The sequence below is a fragment of the Bos mutus genome, chromosome 24 (assembly GCF_027580195.1).
Source record: "Bos mutus isolate GX-2022 chromosome 24, NWIPB_WYAK_1.1, whole genome shotgun sequence".
In the NCBI taxonomy this organism is placed as follows: Eukaryota; Metazoa; Chordata; class Mammalia; order Artiodactyla; family Bovidae; genus Bos; species Bos mutus.
Window position 1 is genome coordinate 20,399,516 of NC_091640.1, and position 21,328 is coordinate 20,420,843.

Below are 21,328 nucleotides of genomic sequence, written 5' to 3' on the forward strand. Positions count from 1 at the left end.
ACCTTTTCCAGTCCTGTGGCCACTGCTGACTTTTCCAAATTTGCTGCAGCATCATATTTTAGGATTTGAAATAGCTCAACTGGAATTCCATCACCTCCACTAGCTTTGTTCGTAGTGATGCTTCCTAAGGCCCACTTGACTTCACATTCCACGATGTCTGGCTCTAGGTGAGTGATCACACCATCATGATTATCTGGGTTATGAAGACCTTTTTTGTATAGTTCTTCTGTGTATTCTTGCCACCTCTTCTTAATATCTTCTGCTTCTGTTAGGTCCATACCATTTCTGTCCTTTATTGTGGCCATCTTTGCATGAAATGTTCCCTTGGTATCTCCAATCATCTTGAAGAGATCTCTAGTCTTTCCTATTCTATTATTTTCCTCTATTTGTTTGCACTGATCACTGAGGAAGGCTTCTTATCTCTCCAGTGGCACCCCACTCCAGTACTCTTGCCTGGAAAATCCCATGGATGGAGGAGCCTGGTGGGCTGCAGTCCATGGGGTCACTAAGAGTCAGACACGACTGAGAGACTTCACTTTCACTTTTCACTTTCATGCATTGGAGAAGGAAATGGCAACCCACTCCAGTGTTCTTGCCTGGAGAATCCCAGGGATAGGGGAGCCTGGTGGGCTGCCGTCTATGGGGTCACACAGAGTCGGACACAACTGAAGTGACTTAGCAGCAGCATCAGCTTGCTGTTCTTTGGAACTCTGCAATGTTCATTTGTAAAGCTGTAAAGCTGGTGGTGTTCACTGTAAAGCTGGTCCAGTGGTGATGAACTCCCTCAGCTTTTGCTTGTATGGAAAACTTTATTTCCCCTTAAATTCTGAAGGGCAGCTTTTCCAGGTAGAATATTCCTGGTTGGCAAGTTTTCTTTTCTCTTCCAGCACATTGAATATATTGTGCCACCATCTTGTGGCCTGCAAGTTTCTGCCTGGAAATCTCCTGAGAGCTTTATGGGGTTCCCTTGTATATAACAAGTTGTTTTTCTCTTACTGCTTTTAAGATGTTCTCCGTTAAGTTTTGGCAACTTAGTTATAATGTCTCTTTGGATTCTTTTTTGGAACTCTCTGGGATTCCTGGATCTATTTCCAGGTAGTCTGTTTCCTTCCCCACTTTAGGGAAATTTTTAGCCATTATTTCTTCAAATAAGCTTTCTGCCCCATTCTCTCTTCTTCTGATATCCCTATAAAGGTGTATAGTATTGATCGGCTTTATGTTGTTCTATAATCTCTTAAGCTCTATTCACTCTTTTTTCTGTTTTTGTTTTTTTTTTTTAAAGCTGATCTGATTGGATGAATTCCAGTACCCTGTCTTCTAGTTCACTTATCCTTTATTTCACTTCATCTAGTCTGCTGTTGAATGCCTTTATTGAAATTTTCAGCTCAGTTATTCTTCACCTCTGTGATTTCTGCTTAGTATTTTCTTTTTGTCGAAATTCTCACTTTCTTCATATATTGTCCCCCTTATGTCTGTGAGCATCTTTAAATTACTTATCTTAATTTCATTAGGTCTTTTCTTGGGGTTTTATCTAATTATTTCACTGGGAACACATTTCTCTATTTCTTCATTTTTCTTGACATGCTGTTGATTTCAACGCATTAGCTACAACAGCCAGTCTTGAAGAAGTGGAGTGGCCTTATGTAAGAGATGAACCTTTTTAATCCTGCCCTGGTTCTTGGTTGTCTATCAAACCTTTCTGAATGTCCAGCCTACTTTGCTGTTAGTGGCTCCCAGTAGTTGAGAGTATAATACAACCTGTCAGTATCCCAAAGAAGAGAATTTCAGCACCTTGATGCAGGCTAATTGGAAACTGGGCACTCAAACAGTAGCTTAAATATGCACGTATACCGTCTCTCAGGGGAGGACTATCTGCTCCCTCTACACTGAGCCCTAGGGGGATAGCAGGTTAAGAACTGTTTCTTTGTTTGCTACCATCCTGTTGAACCCATGAACACAAGCCTTGCTGCTCACCACAGCCAGTTATCAAGGGATGTGTCCTCCAAGCTGCAGCCACAATGGAGCAGCAGAGGTTTGCACAGCCTCCTTCCTAGAAACACTGGTGACCTGAGGCAGGACAGAGGGAGAGTGCAAAGGTGGTCCCCACTGGCCTCTGCAATCTTTGGAGAGGGTTTTAGTTGGCCTATAGATGTTAAATCATAAACTTGATTCTCAGGCTGCAGTTAAGATCTCCAAACAGGCCTCTTTTCACAAAAATACTGGGTATTTCAATCTGCTGCCTCTGCCCTGTGCCCTGGTGGGATGGCTTGTTTATTAGAGCCCTTTGGGACCTGGGAACATAAGCTGTGTTGGCCAGCAGAGCCAGGCAGTCAAGTGTGTCCCCTGCACAGCGCCTGGGGTGCCAGACATGTGTATAAGCTCCTTTCCAGAAGATATCTGTGCGGCAGAAGGAGAGCATGAAGACGGTATGGTGCCCACCGGCCTCCCTTGTCTCTGGAGAGGATTACAGTTGGCATCTTAATGTGTGCTAAATTAGAAGCCTGCCCCTCAGGCCAACGCTTTTAAGATAAGCAAATAGGCTTCTTTAAGGAAGAGACTGGGCATTTTACTTCCACTGTCTCTGCACTGGACCCTGGAGGCATATCCATAGTAATGTTACTGAACCACAAGTGTGTGTGCCCGATGCAGAGTGAGGCCTAGCCATACTAAAATTGGAACAGGGAACGGTTTATTACAGATTCATACAAGGAGATGGATGGCTCGTGCCTTAAGACCCCAAAGTTACTGAAAGCTTTCAGCAAGCCCCTTGAAAAGCAAAAGGTGAGAAAGGTGACTGGAATCACTTCCCTAACGGTCACTCATTGACGGTTGGTTGCTTAGGGTGGGGGTTGCCTACTGAGGCACCAACCAATGGCTGAGCAAGACCTGCTGCGTAGTGCAGGTGTGGAGCAATGAGACACAGCAGTGGCTGCCTGCTAAGGGCTGTGCTCATCCTGCTGTTACAGCAAGTCCATAGGAGCCCATTAAAAACTGTCTCTTAGTTCACTGTGGCCTTGTGGGTCTTCTGGACCCAAGCCCCACTGGCTTTCAGAGCTAGATTTATGGGGGCCCATCTCTCACGTAGAAGTTTTAAAAATTGAGGTGCCATATGCAGGGTCCAAACCCTTTGCTCAGGGAGAATCGGGGAGTTGTGAGTTCCCTCCTGGTTTTGTTACCCTTCCAAGAGTGGATTTTATGGTGAGATTGTGATCAGCCTCTCATACCCATTTCGATGTAAATTTCTTCTTGTTCACCCAGTGGGCATGTAACAGAGCAGGATGAGCGCAGCCCTTAGCAGGTGGCCATTGCTGGGCCTCATTACTCTGCACCCTGTTACTGGGCAGCAGGCGTTGCTCAGCCTTGCTCAGTGCTTCTGTGGGTCCCACCCACAACCAACTGTCAGTGAGCGGCCGTTAGTTGTCCTGCTCAGCTATTGGTCAGCAACCACAGTAGGCCCTGCGCATGGGTAACTGTCAGTGAGGGACCACTGGGGGAGTAATTCAGTCAGTAATCAGCAGCGTGGTGGTCATCAGGTGGAGAGTGAGGTAAGAGGTAGATTCAGGCCGCCTTCTGGAGGCCCCCCAGCTCACCCAGCCTACAGCCAGTGGGTGAGCTGAAGGGCCCAGGAAACAGACTAGGGACTACGTCCTGCAAGGCTCCAGAGCCCTCAGTAAGGCCCTCTTCTAGCCTTGGCCCAGGCCTTGAGGCGGTGGTGACCCTCTCCCCCATGCTGTCTCTGCTACCTACTAGCAGTGACCATCTGTCTGGGTCACAGTCTGAGACCTGGTCTCCCCATTTGGGCAGCCTGGCAAGACTGAGGGCCAGTTGGGTTGGGTGCCTGGATCCCTCAGGGATGACAGCTGGGTGGGAACCTGGCCCCGAGGAGCTGCCAGCTGAGATCTGTCTCCGCTTAGCCAGGACTGGGACCTTGGAGGGTGAAAGTTGTGCCTTGCAACTTTGCCCTTTCTGGTCAGGACAGAGAATAACATTCATCTGGTAGAGATTTATAGGGACATCATTACTTGATCATGATCTGACCTCAGGAACCAAGGATCTGACATCAAGAACTCTGCAACAACTGACCACACCCATCACCACACACCTTTTGCTTTTAAAGGGGCTTGCTGAAAGCTTTTAGTAACTTTGGGATTCTTAGGCCATGAGCCACCCATCTCCTTAATGAATCTATAATAAATCTTTCTCTAATGTTTTAGTATTGATGGGCCTCACTGTGCGTTGGGCACACAGACTTTCAATTTGCTAACAGGAGTCACTCAGCTAGTTTCTGGGTTTCCTTCAGAGGGAATTATTGTTCAGTATATAGCTGTAGTTTCAGTGTGTCAGTGACATGAGATGAGTTGGGGAGCCTGCTTTGTGGCCATTTCAACCTAGAACTCTCCAGTAGCGTTTTAGAGGTAATGACTCAGTTTTATGGATCTGAAATACAGTTCCCACGTGGTTTGAGGCATAACCCTACACCCTCCTTCAACCTTGACTTAACACTCAGCTGCTCTGTGGTTCTAGAAGAATAACTGTGTGCTGCCTGAGGATCTGAAGAACTTTTACCTGATGACCAACGGCTTCCACATGACGTGGAATGTGAAGCTGGATGGTGAGTCAGCCTTCTTGCTGTGGAGGAGTACACAGCTCTCCCTGGCTGAGAGCTTAGAGGAAATAATTCTGGGGGCCTTTACAACTCAGGAGTCTGAATATGGACAGTGTATGGGGGTTCTCCTCAAGTGCAGTATCCAGGTGCTGTGATCATCTCCCAGCGGTAACCTGTGCCATCATTGCTTCACCCCCTGCCTCTGTGGCCCCTGTGCCAGAGTCTGCCCAGTACCTAACCAGAAGCTCAAGTTAGAGGCTTCCTATTGGCATGAGATGTTGGGGAAAATTAAGCATATGCAAAAATCCTGAGCTACCTTGAACTTAAAGCCTCGGAGGAGTCCGCTTTGGAGCAGTCTCCTCAGGGTGAACTGCAATGACAGTCTCTGGTGGTCATAAGAGGGGCTCCTCCCTTCATTCCCAGCATGCTGGAGATCTCAGGGCTCTGAACTCTCTCTCCCTCACATCTCCGCAGCCTAAGTTGTCAGCCACCTCAATTCACAGGTTATCATCCTGGTATTAAATACATCCAGGATGACACTTGTTGTGGATGCGGGAACTGACAGCTTGGTACATGTAAGAGATTCGGGCATTATGCAGGCATGAAGGTCAGCGCTGCACAGGCAGGTGAAAGCACTGGTGAGACTTCATAGGCTGGGAACCCCAATCTAGTCACCGGGGTTCAGCTCATTCCTGACACAGACTTCCCTGTCCTTAAGAGGACTGTATAATCTCCAGACTCCAGCCACATCCCCAGATCTGCTTTGGTCCTTGGGAATCACCCTGCACCTCTCCTTGCTGCCACTAAGATGAGTAGTTTCTGCCGCCCAGCAGATCTACAGAACTGACCCTTCCCTTCACTGCCTCTCCAAACCTTCCTGTTTCTCTCTCAGCTGACCAGAGGCACATTTTATAACTTACTCCTAAGCATTTAACGTGAACTTAGAATCATTACCTCTGATGGTCTAGAAACCATGGTGTCACCAAAAGAGTGGACAGAGGCTGGAGTGACTGTCAGATTCTCCCTTGCCCACATCATAGAGACAGGCTAACCCTTTCAGAAGCCTACTTCAGAAAAGAAACATTTCATGAAGGTTTTCTGAGTCCCTATTCATTATTAGTACTTTTTCTAACTTAATCCTCCCAACCTATTTTCTTATCCTCATCCACATTGCCATACCCATTCTTTACTGGATGGCCAAGATCATTAACAAAAAATCTAGCACAGGCAGCTTCTGATGTTTACCTCCTTAGTGGTCTTTTCTTCTTGGACACTCCAGGCTACACACCAGCTGTTGTATTACCTTCAGTCATTCCAGTATTTCAGCAGTCAGATGTCCCAGTCTTTGTGCACCACCCCATGCCCAGCACCTGTACTATAAAGATTCTGTATGACAGATAAGAAAAACAGATCATCTTTCTACACCTGAATCACAGAAAACTGGAACCAAGCAAGAAGGCTTTCAAGAAAATTTGCTCCATTGAGTTACAAAAAAATGACAAGGGGGAGATAGTTTCCACAGTGAAAGCTTACGACAAGAAGGGTAGAAGTGGTCAGTTATATAATTAAAACTGTTACTTTGGAAAGTATAATCCTTCATTCTGGATGGCGGGAGCAAAAATATTTTTTAGTCCTTTGATCTTCAAACAGGCTCCAACCCTAGAATTCCCAGTTCTTTTTGAGAATCCCCTCTTAAAATTTCCTTTGGTGCTCCACCCTAACACATGCAGTGGGGACTCTTCACTGTTTTGTTTTTTTTTGTATTTTTTTTGGCATAAAAGATAAAAGTCTGGTGCTTCAGAGCAGGTAGTACGTTGATTCTCTTTTTTCCACTTTCCATTCAATTCCTTAGCCCTGGGATCAAATAGTAACTGGTCTTAGGTTAGTCAAGCAGATGCCCTTTTGTTGACCATGGTAACTAGCTTATTATTCCATGTAATTCTTTTTGTTAACATTCCCATAGAACATACCATTCCATTGGGCAGCATGGCAATTAACAGCATCTCAAAACTGACTCAACTCAACCAGTCTTCCATGTACTCACTTCCTAACGCACCAACTCTGGCAGACCTGGAGGACGATATACAAGAAGGTAACTGCAGGAACTTCTGCTTTGAGTTACAAATCAACATGCTTGTTTCCATTTTAAAATATTGAAAATAATAGAAAGACATTGTAGCATTGCAACTTGTTCCCCTAAACCCAAAACTTTCCCACTCCTGGCTTCTCTGAACCATGGGAGTAAGGTTAGAAAAAAAAAGCCTGTGTCAAAAAAGGAAATTTTCATCAAGAAAATGCCAGGGTTGGGGTCTTTGTTTTATATCCAGTAGCCACTTCAGTCCCTGCCGCACAGTAGACAGTTAATGAACACTGGTAAGTGAATGAATGTTATGGATTAAACTTCGCTCCACATTTCAGTGTTGAGACGTTTCAGGGACCGTGGCAATCTAAGTGCAGCTTCCTTTCTCCCTTCAGGCTCTTGGCCACGCCTGATTGAAATGGCTTAAATTCAAATAGCTGCTAAAGCTATAATCAATTATGTATAAGTGAGGACTTCTTCAGTCAGAATTGTGTTTGGCTGCCCATAACAGACCCCCATTACAATGTTTAAACTAAAGAGGAGTTTATTTTTCTCATAATAAGAATCTGGAACTAGGCTGGTGTAGTTGCTTGAGAAACTCGAAGATAAAGTCTCCTCTGGATTCCTGGCACACCAGCCTTCGGGTTTGGTTTTCATTCTCATGGTTGAAAAATGTCGGTTCTACCTCCAAGCTTCAAGTCTGTGTTCCAGGCAGGAAAAAGAAGAGTAAAGGGCAAAATAACTGTCTCTTGGCAGAATATTTCCCTTTTTGTCAGGAAAATAGTAGTTTTCTCAGAAGCCCCTCCCAATAGCCATTGGCCAGAATAGAGTCAGAAGGTTACCCATCCCTGCAAGGGAATTTGAGGAGGTATTTTTAGCTGTGTAGTAGTGTCCCAAATTGAATTGGAGTAGAACTGGAGTTCTAAAAGGGAGAATGAATATTCAATAGATAACTACAGCATCTCCAGTACTAATGCCTTGGAGTGCATCGAAGTTCTGACAGAACTGATGATAGTCTTTCTCCTTCAATTGGACAAACAGCTGGATAACAGGAGGAGGAATCCAGGGGCTGAGACTGGAAAGTTTTGGGCCCTGGGAAGAACCTGTAATTGAGAAATGTATGGAATCCTCATGGGTGGGAAAAAGGTCACATTTGCTTTGTGTGTGTGTATTGGGGCGCTCTGCTCCCTCAAAGGCAAAGATGCTGTTAAATAAGGGGAATGGGTGTACCCTGCCCTTGGGGCTGGTAGGCAGCAGTAGACTAGATGACAGAAATGATTTCACGGGACTTCCCACTCCAGTATTCTTGTCTGGAGAATCCCAGGAACAGAGGAGCCTGGTGGGCTGCCATCTTTGGGGTCGCACAGAGTCGGACACGACTGAAGTGACTTAGCAGCAGAAGCATAGGACTTGAGCCTAGGGGTAGAGACCACATTGTCCTACGTATTCATGGGGCTAAAAGTCATTTGGGCTTCTGGTGCCTTCTGAGTTCATGCTTTTTTGTACAGTTCAACAACTCTAAGTTTCATTAAATTTAAAAATGATGACTTTTCTCAGGAGACTTAGCAGTTAGAAAGAGGACAATTAGGAAGAAATATTAGAATATACAACCAGAGAAGTAACACCACTAGAGGACACTGATGAACACCTAAATAAAACTAAGAATAAGAACACTAAGACATTTAAGATAGCACAAAGATTTCCTATAGAAAAAAAATCAAAAAGTCTTGATTAAACAACTGACTAGAGGAGTTGAATAAGAATATAAATATTGAGACCTGAGTTAATAGCCTGAAAAAGCAAGTGCAAGAATATCTAAAAGCACAGATAAAATACATTTTAAAATGAGAAATGAGGGGAAAAGTGGAAGGATAAGAGAAATAGAAAATACAACAGGTGACCTTCCATTGGAATTCTAGGTGCTCAAAAAAAGAATAGATGTAAAAGGAATAATAAGCAATAATAAAACAAAATTTGTATTATTCAATCTTTGGATTGAAAGGGCTCTTCTGGACTCCAATTGAATTCGGGAGGAAACAGAAACCTAGAGTCTATTACGTGATGCAGAAAAGAAAATCACAAGCTTCTAGGTAAAAATAAAAAATTATATAGAGAGAATAATCAGTCTTCTTACCTGCAACAGTTGAAAACTAGAAGATAGTAAAAAAGCATAAACAGGTTGATGAAAGAAAAGGAATGAAAATCAAGAGTTCTGTATATATAGACCAAATACAGCTCTCAGATTATTAAAAGAATATTAAAGTTTGTGTAAAACTTCAAGAACATAAATACTCTAAACAGAAGACAAATAGAATGGAGATCTCTAGATGTGGCTCTATAAAGAGGAAAGGAAACAAGACATTAGTGAACCTCCTGTGAAAGAGAGAGATTGGGCTTCCCTGGTGGTCCAGTGGTTAAGAATCTGACTTGCAGTTCAGGGGACACCGGTTTGATTCATGGACAGGGAATATCCCACAGGCCAGGGGGCAGTTAAGCCTGTGTGCCACAACTACTGAGCCCATGCTCTACAGCCACAAGCCACAGCTACTGAACTGCACGCTTTGGAGTCTGTGCTCCGCAACAATAGAAGCCACCACAATTAGAAGTCTGTGCCTTGTAGCTGGAGAAAGCCCAAGTACAGCAATGACAACCCAGCACAGCTTGAATAAAGAAATATGTAAATTAAGATTTAAAAAATTAGACTAAATTAAATCTTACTGTTCAGGAACATAACCTTACCACCAGACAACTTACCTGCCTCCCAAGAAACCTGTATGCAGGTCAAGGAAGCAACAGTTAGAACCAGACATGGTTCTAACAGACTGGTTCCAGATTGGGAAAGGAGTACATCAAGGCTGTATAATGTCATCCCACTTATTTAACTTATATGCAGAGTACATCATACAAAATGCTAGGCTGGATGAAGCACAAGCTGGAATCAAGATTCCCAGGAGAAATATCAATAACCTCAGATATGCAGATGACAACACCCTTTACAGCAGAAGGCAAAGAGGAACTAAAGAGCCTCTTGATGAAGGTGAAAAAGGAGAGTGAAAAAGCTGGTTTAAAATTCAACATTCAAAAAACTAAGATCATGGCATCTGGTCCCATCACTTCATGGCAAATAGATGGGAAACAATGGAAACAGTGACCGACTTTATTTTCTTGGGCTCCAAAATTAGTGAAGATGGTAACTGCAGCCAAGAAATTAAAAGACACTTGCTCCTTGGAAGAAAAGCTATGACCAACCTAGACAGCATATTAAAAAGCAGAGACATTTCTTTGCTGACAAAAGTCTATCTAGTCAAAGCTATGGTTTTAACAGTAGTCATGTATGGATGTGAGAGTTGGACTATGAAGAAGGCTGAGCACTGAAGAATTGATGCTTTTGAACTGTGGTTTTGAGAGTCCCTTAGACTGCAAGGAGATCAAACCAGTCAGTCCTGAAGGAAATTAACCCTGAATATTCATTGGAAGGACTAATGCCGAAGCCGAACTCCAATACTTTGGCCACCTGATGCAAAGAGCTGCCTCATTAGAAAAGAACATGATGTTGGGAAAGATTGAAGTCAAGAGGAGAAGGGGACAACAGAGGATGAGATGGTTGGATGGCATCACCGACTCAATGGACATGAGTTTGAGCAAGCTCCGGGAGATGGTGAAGGACAGGGAAGTCCATGGGGCCGCAAAGAGTCAGACACAACTGAGCAACTGAACAAAAACAAAATTCAGGAATGTATACAACTTTTACATAAGAACTCTTGGAAAAGAGGCGACATAGTGCCTGGAATATGTTTAAATGTACTGTCTCAGCTAAATCTAAAAAATAGGACAAAGGCAAGATATAAGAGTGTTATGGGCTAAATTGTGTCACATATTCATATGTTAAAGTCCTAACCTCACTACCTCAGACTGTGCCCTTATTTGGAAATAGGGTCATTATATTAATAGATTTAAGTAGTTCAGGTGAGGTCATACTGGAGTCAGGTGGAGCCCTAATCCAGTATGACTGGCAACCTTTTAAAAGGGGAAATTGGGAGATATAGGTACATAAGAAAGTCATGTAAAGATGAAGACAGAGACAGAGAGCTGCTTCTACATACCAAGGAAAGCATAAACACAAAACCAAAAGTTGCAAGCAAACTACCAGGAACTAGGGGACAGACAGAACAGATTCTTCTCCACAGCCCTCAAAAGAAACAACCTTGAACTTGGATCTGTAGCCTCCAGAGGCGTGAGACAACAAATTTCTGCTGTTCCAGCCTTTCAGTATGTGGTACTTTGTTACAGTATCCTTAGCATTAATACAAGAATATTCCAGAGAGTCCTTACAGTAGAAAGCATAGGACAAAGAGGAAAAGAAGTAGAAAGTGGAAGGTCTCATCCTACTGGAGGAAAGAAATAGTATACTTTGGGGGAAACAGAGTGTCTTTAGTGTCTGGGTTTTCTTTTCCTGTATAACAGATTACCACAAATTTACTGACTTGAAGCATCACACATTTCCTATCTAACAGTTTTCATGAGTTAAAAGTTCAGCTACAGATTAGTAGAGTCCTCTGCTTAGCGTCTTAACAGGCTAAAATCAAGGTATCAGCTGGTGCTGTGAAGCCATCTGCGGATAGGGCCCTCTTCCAAGCTTGCTGGTGGTTGACCTTATGCAGTTCCTTGCATTTCTGGGACTTGGTCCTTGTTTTCTTGCTGGTTGTTGGCCAGGGGTCAGTCTCAGCTCATCTAGACTGCCCTTAGATTCTAGCCACATGATTCACAACATGGTAGCTTGCTTCTCGACCAGCTACTACTACAGTAGCCTCATAAAGTCACCTAATCAAGAGAATCATTACTCCATCGTTGCAGGTCCTGACTACTCTGAGGGGAGGAGGTTATACAAGGTGTGTATACCAGGGAGTAGGACTCTTGGGGGCCATCTTAGAATTCTGCTTACCACACTTGGTTAGAGAAATGATGGCCTATTATTTTCAAATAAGGGTAGAATCGTATGAATCCAGTCATGCAAGCATAACAAAAAGGAAGATAACCACTAAAGGAATAAAAGATTACTTTAGAATCTCTAACCTAATAAAGGTAGTGTTGAATCATATGAGTAAAAGTAAGAAAAGGGGAAAAGAAACATTATACAACAGGCAACAAAACATTAAGAGGAATAAAATAATGATCATTATATTAAGTGTGCTGGAATTCAATTTCCCTTTTAAAAAGCAGAGACTATCAGATTGATATAAAAAGCAAAGCTCACCTATGTATTATTTTCAGGAGCATACATAAACTGATGAAGAGACCTCCTGGTAAAAGCAGATAGGTAATTCAGAGCAGCCTTCTTGCTGAAGACAACTGAAAAGTCGGGCAAGATAAAAAAATCATCAAAGAGCTAATAAGATGATGAGGTAGAACTAGATTAACATCCAGAAGAAGACAGAAATCCAGGGAAGAGGCTCAATGTTTGGGGTTGCTCTTGCCTAGGATACACTATCCTTTTCAAAAGAAGCAATGAGGCTATGAAAGGCTGAGAATTGGACCCACATGAGACTAGGAGAATAAAATGGAGTTGTAGGATCTACAAACTAGAGCACCCATAAAAGCTACCCTACCCTTTCGGTTAGTACGGTGGGGAGCTGTACCTTAGGAGACATAATGAACCAGAAATAACCACTTTTCACATGGAAAAATCCCCAAATTGGACTAATTTGATTCCATATGAATATCCTATGTGGCCTGGCATTCACTCACAGACAGACATTCACTCTAGAGAAATGTTCTGAAATTGACTGTATTAATGGTTGCACAGCTCTGTACATACACTAAAACCCATTGAATTGTACACTTTAAATGAGTAAATGGTATGGTAGATGAAGTATATCTCAATATAAAATTTATATAAAAGTAAACTTCTTCCCTGAAAGAAGAAAACATTATCCTAGACCCCATTGTTTTTATAAATAATTTTTCAAAAATAATCCTCCTGAATATGAACCAGGCACATGAATAAACACAACACCATGAACAAGAACTAGCACAAATAATGTAACAGGAGGAGATCCACTGGTACTCCCAAGGATGAAATTATAAGGCACAAGCTATAAGACAATGTGCTAATGTGCAAATGAAGATAAAACTAAAAGTTCAACAAAGAACTAGTAACAGGTACACTGTAGATTTGACCCTATGATTCCGGTCATAAGGCATACTATCTTTCAAACAGATCAGAACTTGTGCAAATAATACTCTAAACTCTGAGGAAATTTTTAAGATAATTACTTAAAAGGACTAGAGAGTAACCAGATATAAGCAGAAACTGGAGTGGCATCTACAAATGGCAGAAGGGAATCACACTGAATGATTTTCCTATTTTTGTAACTTTTTGCCTGAGGGTAAACACCAGATAGCATCAGTCAGGGCTGCTAAAACTTGGTAGGAGCCTACAGTCTGAATTTTTTATTTTATCCAAGATGAAATAGCAGAGACCAATCTTCCCAACTGGAACAAAAACCAAAAACAAATGTAAAAAAAAAGTAAAACAATGGATTTTAAGATAGCATCATGCCGGGAAGGATGAGGAGTTCTGAATGATGGGAAACAAATGAAGTAACCCCTAGCTTATTATCTGAAAGTGTCCAGTTGACAGCATAGAGAGGGAAACTCAAGCAGAACCTGTTGAACCTGTTAACTAAGAAGACAGAACGAAGAGTCCAGTTGAATGAAGACAGCTCACAGGACTGAGTAACAGGGAGGAACGAGCTGCTTAGAGAACTGCCAAGGATCCTCCTCAAATATTCAGCAGAGAACTGATGAGCACCCGCATATGAAGATACTGCCCGAGGCCCGGGACAAGACCACCCGGTGATGAGCGGGAACAGCACCTGGTGCTCACATAGGACCAGGCCTAATGCCTGTTGCAGCAAATGGTGTAATATATGTCTAACTACAGCCAGGCAGCAAATAAAACGCCTCACAGCTTACACAGATAGAGCACAAAATCAGTGGAGAGTGAGAGAGTTGGCTTAAAAACTCAACGATAAAATCAGAAAACTAAGATCATGGCATCTGGTCCCATCACTTCATGCAGGGAAATAGATGGGGAAACAGTGGAAACAGTGTCAGACTTTATTTTGGGGCTCCAAAATCACTGCAGATGGTGACTGCAGCCATGAAATTAAAAGACGCTTACTCCTTGGAAGAAAAGTTATGACCAACCTAGATAGCATATTCAAAAGCAGAGACATTACTTTGCCAACAAAGGTCCATCTAGTCAAGGCTATGGTTTTTCCTGTGGTCATGTATGGATGTGAGAGTTGGACTGTGAAGAAGGCTGAGCGTTGAAGAATTGATGCTTTTGAACTGTGATGGTGGAGAAGACTCTTGAGAGTCCCTTGAACTGCAAGGAGATCCAGCCAGTCCATTCTGAAGGAGATCAGCCCTGGGATTTCTTTGGAGGGAATGATGCTGAAGCTGAAACTCCAGTACTTTGGCCACCTCATGCAAAGAGTTGACTCATTGGAAAAGACTCTGATGCTGGGAGGGATTGGGGGCAGGAGGAGAAGGGGACGACAGAGGATGAGATGGCTGGATGGCATCACTGACTCGATGGATGTGAGTCTAAGTGAACTCCGGGAGTTGGTGATGGACAGGGAGGCCTGGTGTGCTGCGATTCATAGGGTCGCGAAGAGTCGGACACGACTGAGCGACTGAACTGACTGACTGACTGACTATATATAAGACAGATGACTAATAAGGACCTGCTGTACAGCGCAGCAAACTAATCAGTATTCTGCAATGACATATGGTGAAAGAATCTAAAAAAGAGGGTAATATATAACTGATTCACTTTGCTGTACACCTGAAACTAACATTATAAATCAACTATATACCAATTTTAAAACGTTAAGAGAATACTCATACTAGACCAGAGGAAAAAATAAGATACATAAAAAAAATAAAAGTGTTCTTTAAACAAATTCAGTTGATTAAAACAAGACAAAATACTCAGAGGAAAAAAGTGTCAACCTAGAATGCTAAACCCCTTTCAGACATTCTAAATTCTTTCAAAATCAAAGGCCTTTTCAAAAAGCAGTCTAGCAATGCCCATTCTACTGTGTGGGTGTCTGTCCACATAACATAAGGACTTGATCAAAGGGATGTATATGGAGATGATTGCTGTAGCATTTGCAGCAGAATAATGTTGGGTGAATGCCTATCAGTAGAGAGCTGGCAGGGTAAGTTAGGGGGCACCCACTTCCACAGTCAGGCAGGCAGACATTAACACATTAGAATTACAAACCTTAGAGGGCTTTCCACATGGTACTGTTATATAGAAGGTAAGATTTAGGTAACCTGTATGGTATCCGATTTTTATATAATAAACAATCTTGAAAAAATTTAGATGTATACCTATATGTGTGTCTAGGACCATATGAGATGAGGAAAGCCATGTTTTAAAAAGAAAAACTATAGGTTGGAGAAGGAAATGGCAACCCACTCCAGTATTCTTGTCTGGAAAATTCCATAGACAGAGGAGCCTGGCAGGCTACAGTCCATGGGGTTGCAAACAGTCTACTACGACTGAGTGACTGTGCACACATTTACATAGGTATATGTATAAATCAAAAATTGTATTCTTATATACTGTTTTATCCAATCTCTCCTAGGTTTGTAAACCTTCTCCACCCAGTCACTAATACTAATCTTTATTGCATAATTGCTATAATGAAAGAAGCAGGAGAGGCTTCTGATGCTTGCATTTCTAAGAATTTATCTTTTTTTCTGTTACACCATGATATTTGGTTTCTAGGTAGGTATTTCTAACAGAGCCAGACTTAGCATTAATTATAATGTTATAATTATAATATGGGCTTCTCTGGTGGCTCAGTGGTAAAGAATCTGCCTGCCAATGCACAAGACAAGGATTTGATCTCTGGGTTGGGAGGATCCCCTGGAGGAGGAAATGGCAACCCACTCCAGTACTCTTGTCTGGAGAATCCCATGGACAGAGGACCTTGGTGGGCTATAGTCCATAGGGTCAGAGAGAGTCAGACACAACTGAGCACGCACACACAATTATATTATGCTTATGTGTGCTTGGTCACTCAGTCGTGTCCAACTCTTTCTGACCCTATGGACTGTAGCCCAGCAAGGTCCTCTGTTCATGGGATTCTCCAGGCAAGAGTACTGGAGTGGGTTGCCATTTCCTCCAAGGGATCTTCCCAACCCAGGGACTGAACCTGGGTCTCCAGCATTGCAGGCAGATTCTTTACCTTCTGAGCCACCCTAGGACTCATGCCCTTAACTCACACTGTTATTAATTAATGACAGTAACTAATATTTATTGAGTATGGGCTTTATATAAAATTTCAGACAGTTTTCACAAAAACTCTATTAGGTACACATTATCACTGCTTAAAAATAAGTAATCTAAGGAACTCAGACATTGCACAATTTGCCAAATGTTGTATAGTCGATAATCGACAAAAGGCACAGAAAATACTTTAATAGGGTCATAATCACAAATATACACTTTAGACATAAGAAACAGGATTTTAATCAACAGATCATGAAGTGCTATAAACGAGGGGAAAGCAGTTATCTGGGGAAAAAGAAATTGTTGTGATTGCTCTGACTTCACGTGTCCCAGGAAGTTCGCTTTGTTGTCCTCACGCCACCTTCCCCTGCATTTCGTGACACTGTCTATCGCTAACAGCAGAGCCCTGACAGAAGACTCAGACCAAGAACAAGACCCAGGGCATTTAGAGCGGACAATACATTTGGTCCACATTCAAAAATGATAGTTAAGAATATGTCTGAGATAAGGTTTTTTTTGCCCTCTGTTTTTTTCATCCTAGCAAAGCTGGATGAGTATGTTTGAGCTGAGTGTGTTTAAACATTACCATTAACTTCTGGATTTGCAGCCAGTGAGAACCATCCAGAGAAGCCTCACTTTGATTCTCGCAGTGTGATATTTGAGTTGGATCCTTGCAACGGGAATGGGAAGGTTTGCCTCGTCTACAAAAGAGGGAAACCAGGTAAGGATCATGGCAGGAGCAGTTCTGTAGTTTGGGAATGGCCTTGGCTGACCTTGCCCTCCAGCCATCACACAGAAGACACGCTCCTCCCTGAACTCCTGAGCTGCTGCAGGGTCTCGGGTAGATGCCAAGAGAAAGCCCCTTAGGTCCTCTCTGAGCCACCCCCTCTCCAAGCCCATTACTGGAGTCTTTTTAAGGTACTGTCATTTGTGAGTTACTGCAGAGTAATAAGATTAGGATAATAAGTGAAGAAAAAGTAAAAGAAATAGTTACTCTGTTTATAACTCCTCTAGCTCGTTCACGTGTTAGATAAGCATCCAGGAAAAGCATTGTCTTATACTTCTTTATGAAGGGTGTCTAACTAATAAAAACCTGAATTACTAGACCTCAGTCTAAGAGGAAAAGGCTCTGGCCTCCTGTGCAGTGGCCACCCCATGACAGCTCAGTCCCAGAGGTGGACAAGGCACAGCCCTCTTCGGGTACCTCTGCCTGGAAGGGGTGAGAAGACACACCAGGATTTACCTCCAGGTGAAGGAGAGACCATCTCCTGCTGGAGGGGTCTTTGTGAAGCAGCCTTTGAGCTGCATCCCGAAATATGGGTCAGAATGAGATATGGGTGGTGAGGGTGGGGCAAAAGGGGGCGTCATGCAAGAAATGGGTAAAAGACATGCCATGGGACAGTGCAACTGATTTGGGGGGAATGACAGGTAATTTTAGTTCGTTGGCCACTTGATTCATCTTGTGGATGAGGGGAGATGATGCCAGAAGCCCTTCATGCCGAGTTTTGAAAGCCAGGTGAAGGAGTTTGGACATTCTGTGGAAGTATGGGGGGAGTCAAGGTTATTTAGCACAAATACGGCAGGATTCAAGTGAAAGTGTGACCACGAGTAGAACTAGAAGAGGAAGTTACTGGAGGATGGATGCCATTTAGGGAGATGTCACAGCCATTAGAGAGGAGATGAGATGAGGGGATGAGCTAGGAGAGACCTCCACAGTGGTAAGTAAGGATGGATGGTCAGAAGCAAGTGAGAGGCAGGAGCTTCAGCTCAACCAGCACAGCACTGCACAGGCAGGAGTCCCAGGAGAAGGGTGGAATCCTTCTAATTCCTGCCAGACCTCCTGAGAAAGCCAGGGCTGCTCAGAGTGTCTCTCCATCAGGAAGGCTGAGCCCACAGCCTGTAGCTGCTGGGCGAGGGGAAGCATCGCGTCCACGCAGGAAAGCAGTGCTGCTTAGGCAGCCTGAGCGCACAGATGGCCAGGGCCCAGCGATAGGTCAGTTGGCTGACTGATCAAGAGCTCGTAAAAGAACACCAAAGAAGCCTTGACAGTGGCCCCTGGAGAACGGAGCTGGGAGGTTGGAAGGGAAAACTGGAAACTTTTACATTCCTTCTACTGTTGAAATTTGTTTTAACCATGAGTAGATGTTGACTTGATAGATAAAAGGAAAGAAGTGTTAAGCCATCCCTTCCTTTATGTCTTCTGCCTGCTGTTTCAGGATTAGCACAGGACACTGAGATCTGGTTCCTGGACAGAGCGTTATACTGGCATTTTCTCACAGACACCTTTACTGCCTATTACCGCCTGCTCATCACTCACCTGGGCCTGCCCCAGTGGCAGTACGCCTTCACCAGCTATGGCATTAGCCCCCAGGCCAAGGTAAGGGAGGACTGCCTGTCATCTCAAACTCCAGAAGGTATTAGAATCTTCTGAGGAAATGCCTAAATTGCAGAGTCCCAACTTCCTCATCTGATTCTGCAGATCTGGGTAGAGCCCAGGAACCTGCATTTTCAATAAGCAAAGTAGTTGCTTCCAATTCAGGTGGACAACAGCACTTTATACTAATCTAACTAAGTGGTGTCCAGCCTTGGCTAGTCCTCAGACTCATCTGGGGAGTTCTAATTTCTAATGAATTGGGCGGGGGGCAGGGCTTAGGTTTGACGGCTGGTTTTGGATTCACAGTACATGCACACACAAGAACAGAGAACAGTCAGTCTCTTATTCTCTGGCTCCTCATCCATCCACTTCTCACCAGCAGCTGCTGTTGGTTTCTCTTGTGCCCTCACTGAGCTATGTTGTTGGATAGAAAGCACGCACACATACAGTTTGGGATTCTTTTTCTCTAAATCACAAGTGAGATACACTGTTCACATTGTTCTACACCTTCTTTTCACTTAATTGCACACTGGAGCTCATTCCCTATCCATATATAGAGAGCTTGTCTCTTTCATTGATATGCGATATTTCAAAATATGGATGGATCATTTATACTATAGATCTAGGTACCATTTTAAACATACAGATGTCAGATAATGCTGATAGACTGCCTTCTTTGAGAACACCAGGTGTGTTGAGAAGAACTTTTGACCGGGTGGCAAAAAATGAGGAACTCAGTTCCCTGTATGTATCCATCAAAGGGACCTCACTTGCTCAAATGGCACATAATGATGACACCATCCAGGTAACACAGTGGGTGGTTATTATCAATGAACATCAATAAGTGTCAGTGCCCTTTGCCTTCAGCTGCCCAGAAAGCCTGCAGGGAAGAGAGCAGGCGGCTCCCCTCAGCAGAGCCGGCTCTAGTCTTGGTCTGCTCTTTCCCCATGGGAAGGATGCTACCCCATCCACCCCAGGGGCAGAGGCTGGTGTGAGGGCAGAACAGTTAGGACACTATATCCTGTACTTTGGGGACCTAGCATTCCAGGCTCAGGCTCACTACATTAGAAGGAAGCACAGTTAGTTACTCAGATTCTTCGTCCTCATCCTGCTCTATTTAAAGGTTATAAGACCCTGTAAAGCAATGTGTGTCTTCCTGTTTACCCAAAGGAAGTGCTGATAGATTTTAGAGGCAGTTTTTCATGAAAACTTTTACTCTCTGCCTCGTCTCCCCAGCTCTCTACCCCTCTATCTCCACTAAAGAACATGAGCACATTCTTGTCTCCTTTGAATTCTGACCGTCTCTCCCAACTCTGCCTTACAGCAATGGTTCAACATGTATAAACCCATCACCTACAACACAAACCTCCTCACTGAAGAGACCGACTCCTTTGTGAACAAGCTGGATCCTAGCAAAGTGTTCAAGAGCAAGAACAAGACCATAATCCCCAAAAAGAAAGGGCCTGTTCAGCCTGCAGGCGGCCAGAAAGGGCCCTCAGGTTCTGCTTCCACTTCTAAATCCTCCTCTGGGTCTGGAAACCCTGTCCGGAAATGAGCAACCCCCTCCGCCTCCCCGCCTGCCCCACAGCGGTGATGTCCATGCACAGATGCCCTGGGCATGGCCCAACCTCAGAGTCTGTGTGTGGAACCACAGTCCTCCTTCCTTCTGCACTTGATCTCAGCCAAAAGGCTGAGAAGCGATTCCTCTCCCCATCTGAATGACAGAATCCTAGGCCTTTTACTCCCATCGGCCTGAGCCAGGAGTTGGAAGGGCGTACTCAGGTCTCCCCAAGAATCCTTCCTGCATGCCCATCACAGCAGGTTGTGCCATCTGCTGCTCCTGGGAGCTGTGAGGAATGTAAGGTTTTATGTAAGTGACTAAGTAGATCTGTTAAGAGCTTTCTTCTCTTTCTACCCCAACCCCCAACCCCTCAGCAGTAATTATAGAGGTTCCCCAAAGAAACCACTGGTTTTGACCTAGGAGGCATTAGAACTATGCTATTCAATTGGTAGCCACTTTTAAAGCAGCTAAATTTAAGCCATATTAAAAATTCGGTTCCTCAGTTTTATTAGCCACATTGGGAATATTTGTGTGGCTAATGGATTCTGTATTAGACACCACAGAGATGATGAAACATTTCTATCATCGCAGAAAGTTCTGTTGGGTAGGTAGCACTACATTAGAATATTTTTGCATTACCCTTACTCAGATCAGTTCATTTTTGTTAGAGAATATTGAACACTCTAACAATTTGATGGGTTATAATGTTCCATGTAAAATCTTGAAGATACATTTTTATGTTTTTTATATCCTTCCCCACAAGCAAATCTAGCTTTGCTCATTTTTAATTTTCTATAAAGTTTTTCATCTTCATCAGTTTTCTATAAAGTTTGTTTCCAGTTTTTTGATGTGATATTTGCACATTTGCCAAAGTTATCTTTCTCATGTTTTTTTTTAAGAAGTGATTCTACTGTACCATGAAAATAAGACCTCCCAAGCATTGCTTTTCCAGGACTCTTCATGAAGAGTTTTGATGAAATCAGTCACTTGACAGGAGCTTCCACCTGCTCTGCCTACTCACAACTGCTCGGCAGTTCACGGAGTGGCAGAAGAGGGCAGAGAGGAACCCAGGTGTCAAGGATAATAGCTGAGGTTTAGTCTTCTGCAAGTATTTTTCTTCCAGAACTCATCAGAGGGAGAACCAGCAGTGCTAGAGGAGACAGCCCAGCATTTGGCTGCTTCCCCAAGTCAAGGCTAGAAGGGGATTGAGAAGTTGTGTTGTCTGCCACTGTGGCGAGTATGCTTCCTCTAGTGCTTTTGGAGCCCCTGAATTGTTTCTGCATCAGTTCTGGCCCAATTCTGGATTTCACAAATGAAGCAGCAGAGGAGCCACCAAAGCCACGGAGCCCTTGACACCAGCGACAATCAGCTGGAGTCCCCAGAGGACTTGTAGACAG

The 21,328-nt window shown here is 43.6% G+C and overlaps 1 protein-coding gene across 2 annotated transcripts in view; it reads left to right on the forward strand.

Moving 5' to 3' along the window:
* Positions 1-20,744, forward strand: part of TPGS2 (tubulin polyglutamylase complex subunit 2) — a 62,607-nt gene extending 41,863 nt beyond the window's left edge. The window contains exons 3-7 of one of the 2 annotated variants that reach the window (XM_070361549.1): positions 4,525-4,612; positions 6,570-6,698; positions 16,604-16,717; positions 18,213-18,373; positions 19,695-20,744. In XM_070361549.1, coding sequence (XP_070217650.1) covers positions 4,525-4,612; positions 6,570-6,698; positions 16,604-16,717; positions 18,213-18,373; positions 19,695-19,925 — 723 coding nt within the window. In that variant the 3' untranslated portion in view covers positions 19,926-20,744. The remainder of the gene's footprint in view (positions 1-4,524; positions 4,613-6,569; positions 6,699-16,603; positions 16,718-18,212; positions 18,374-19,694) is intronic. The other variant, XM_070361548.1, reaches the window with a different exon arrangement.
* Positions 20,745-21,328: the final 584 nt, after the last annotated feature.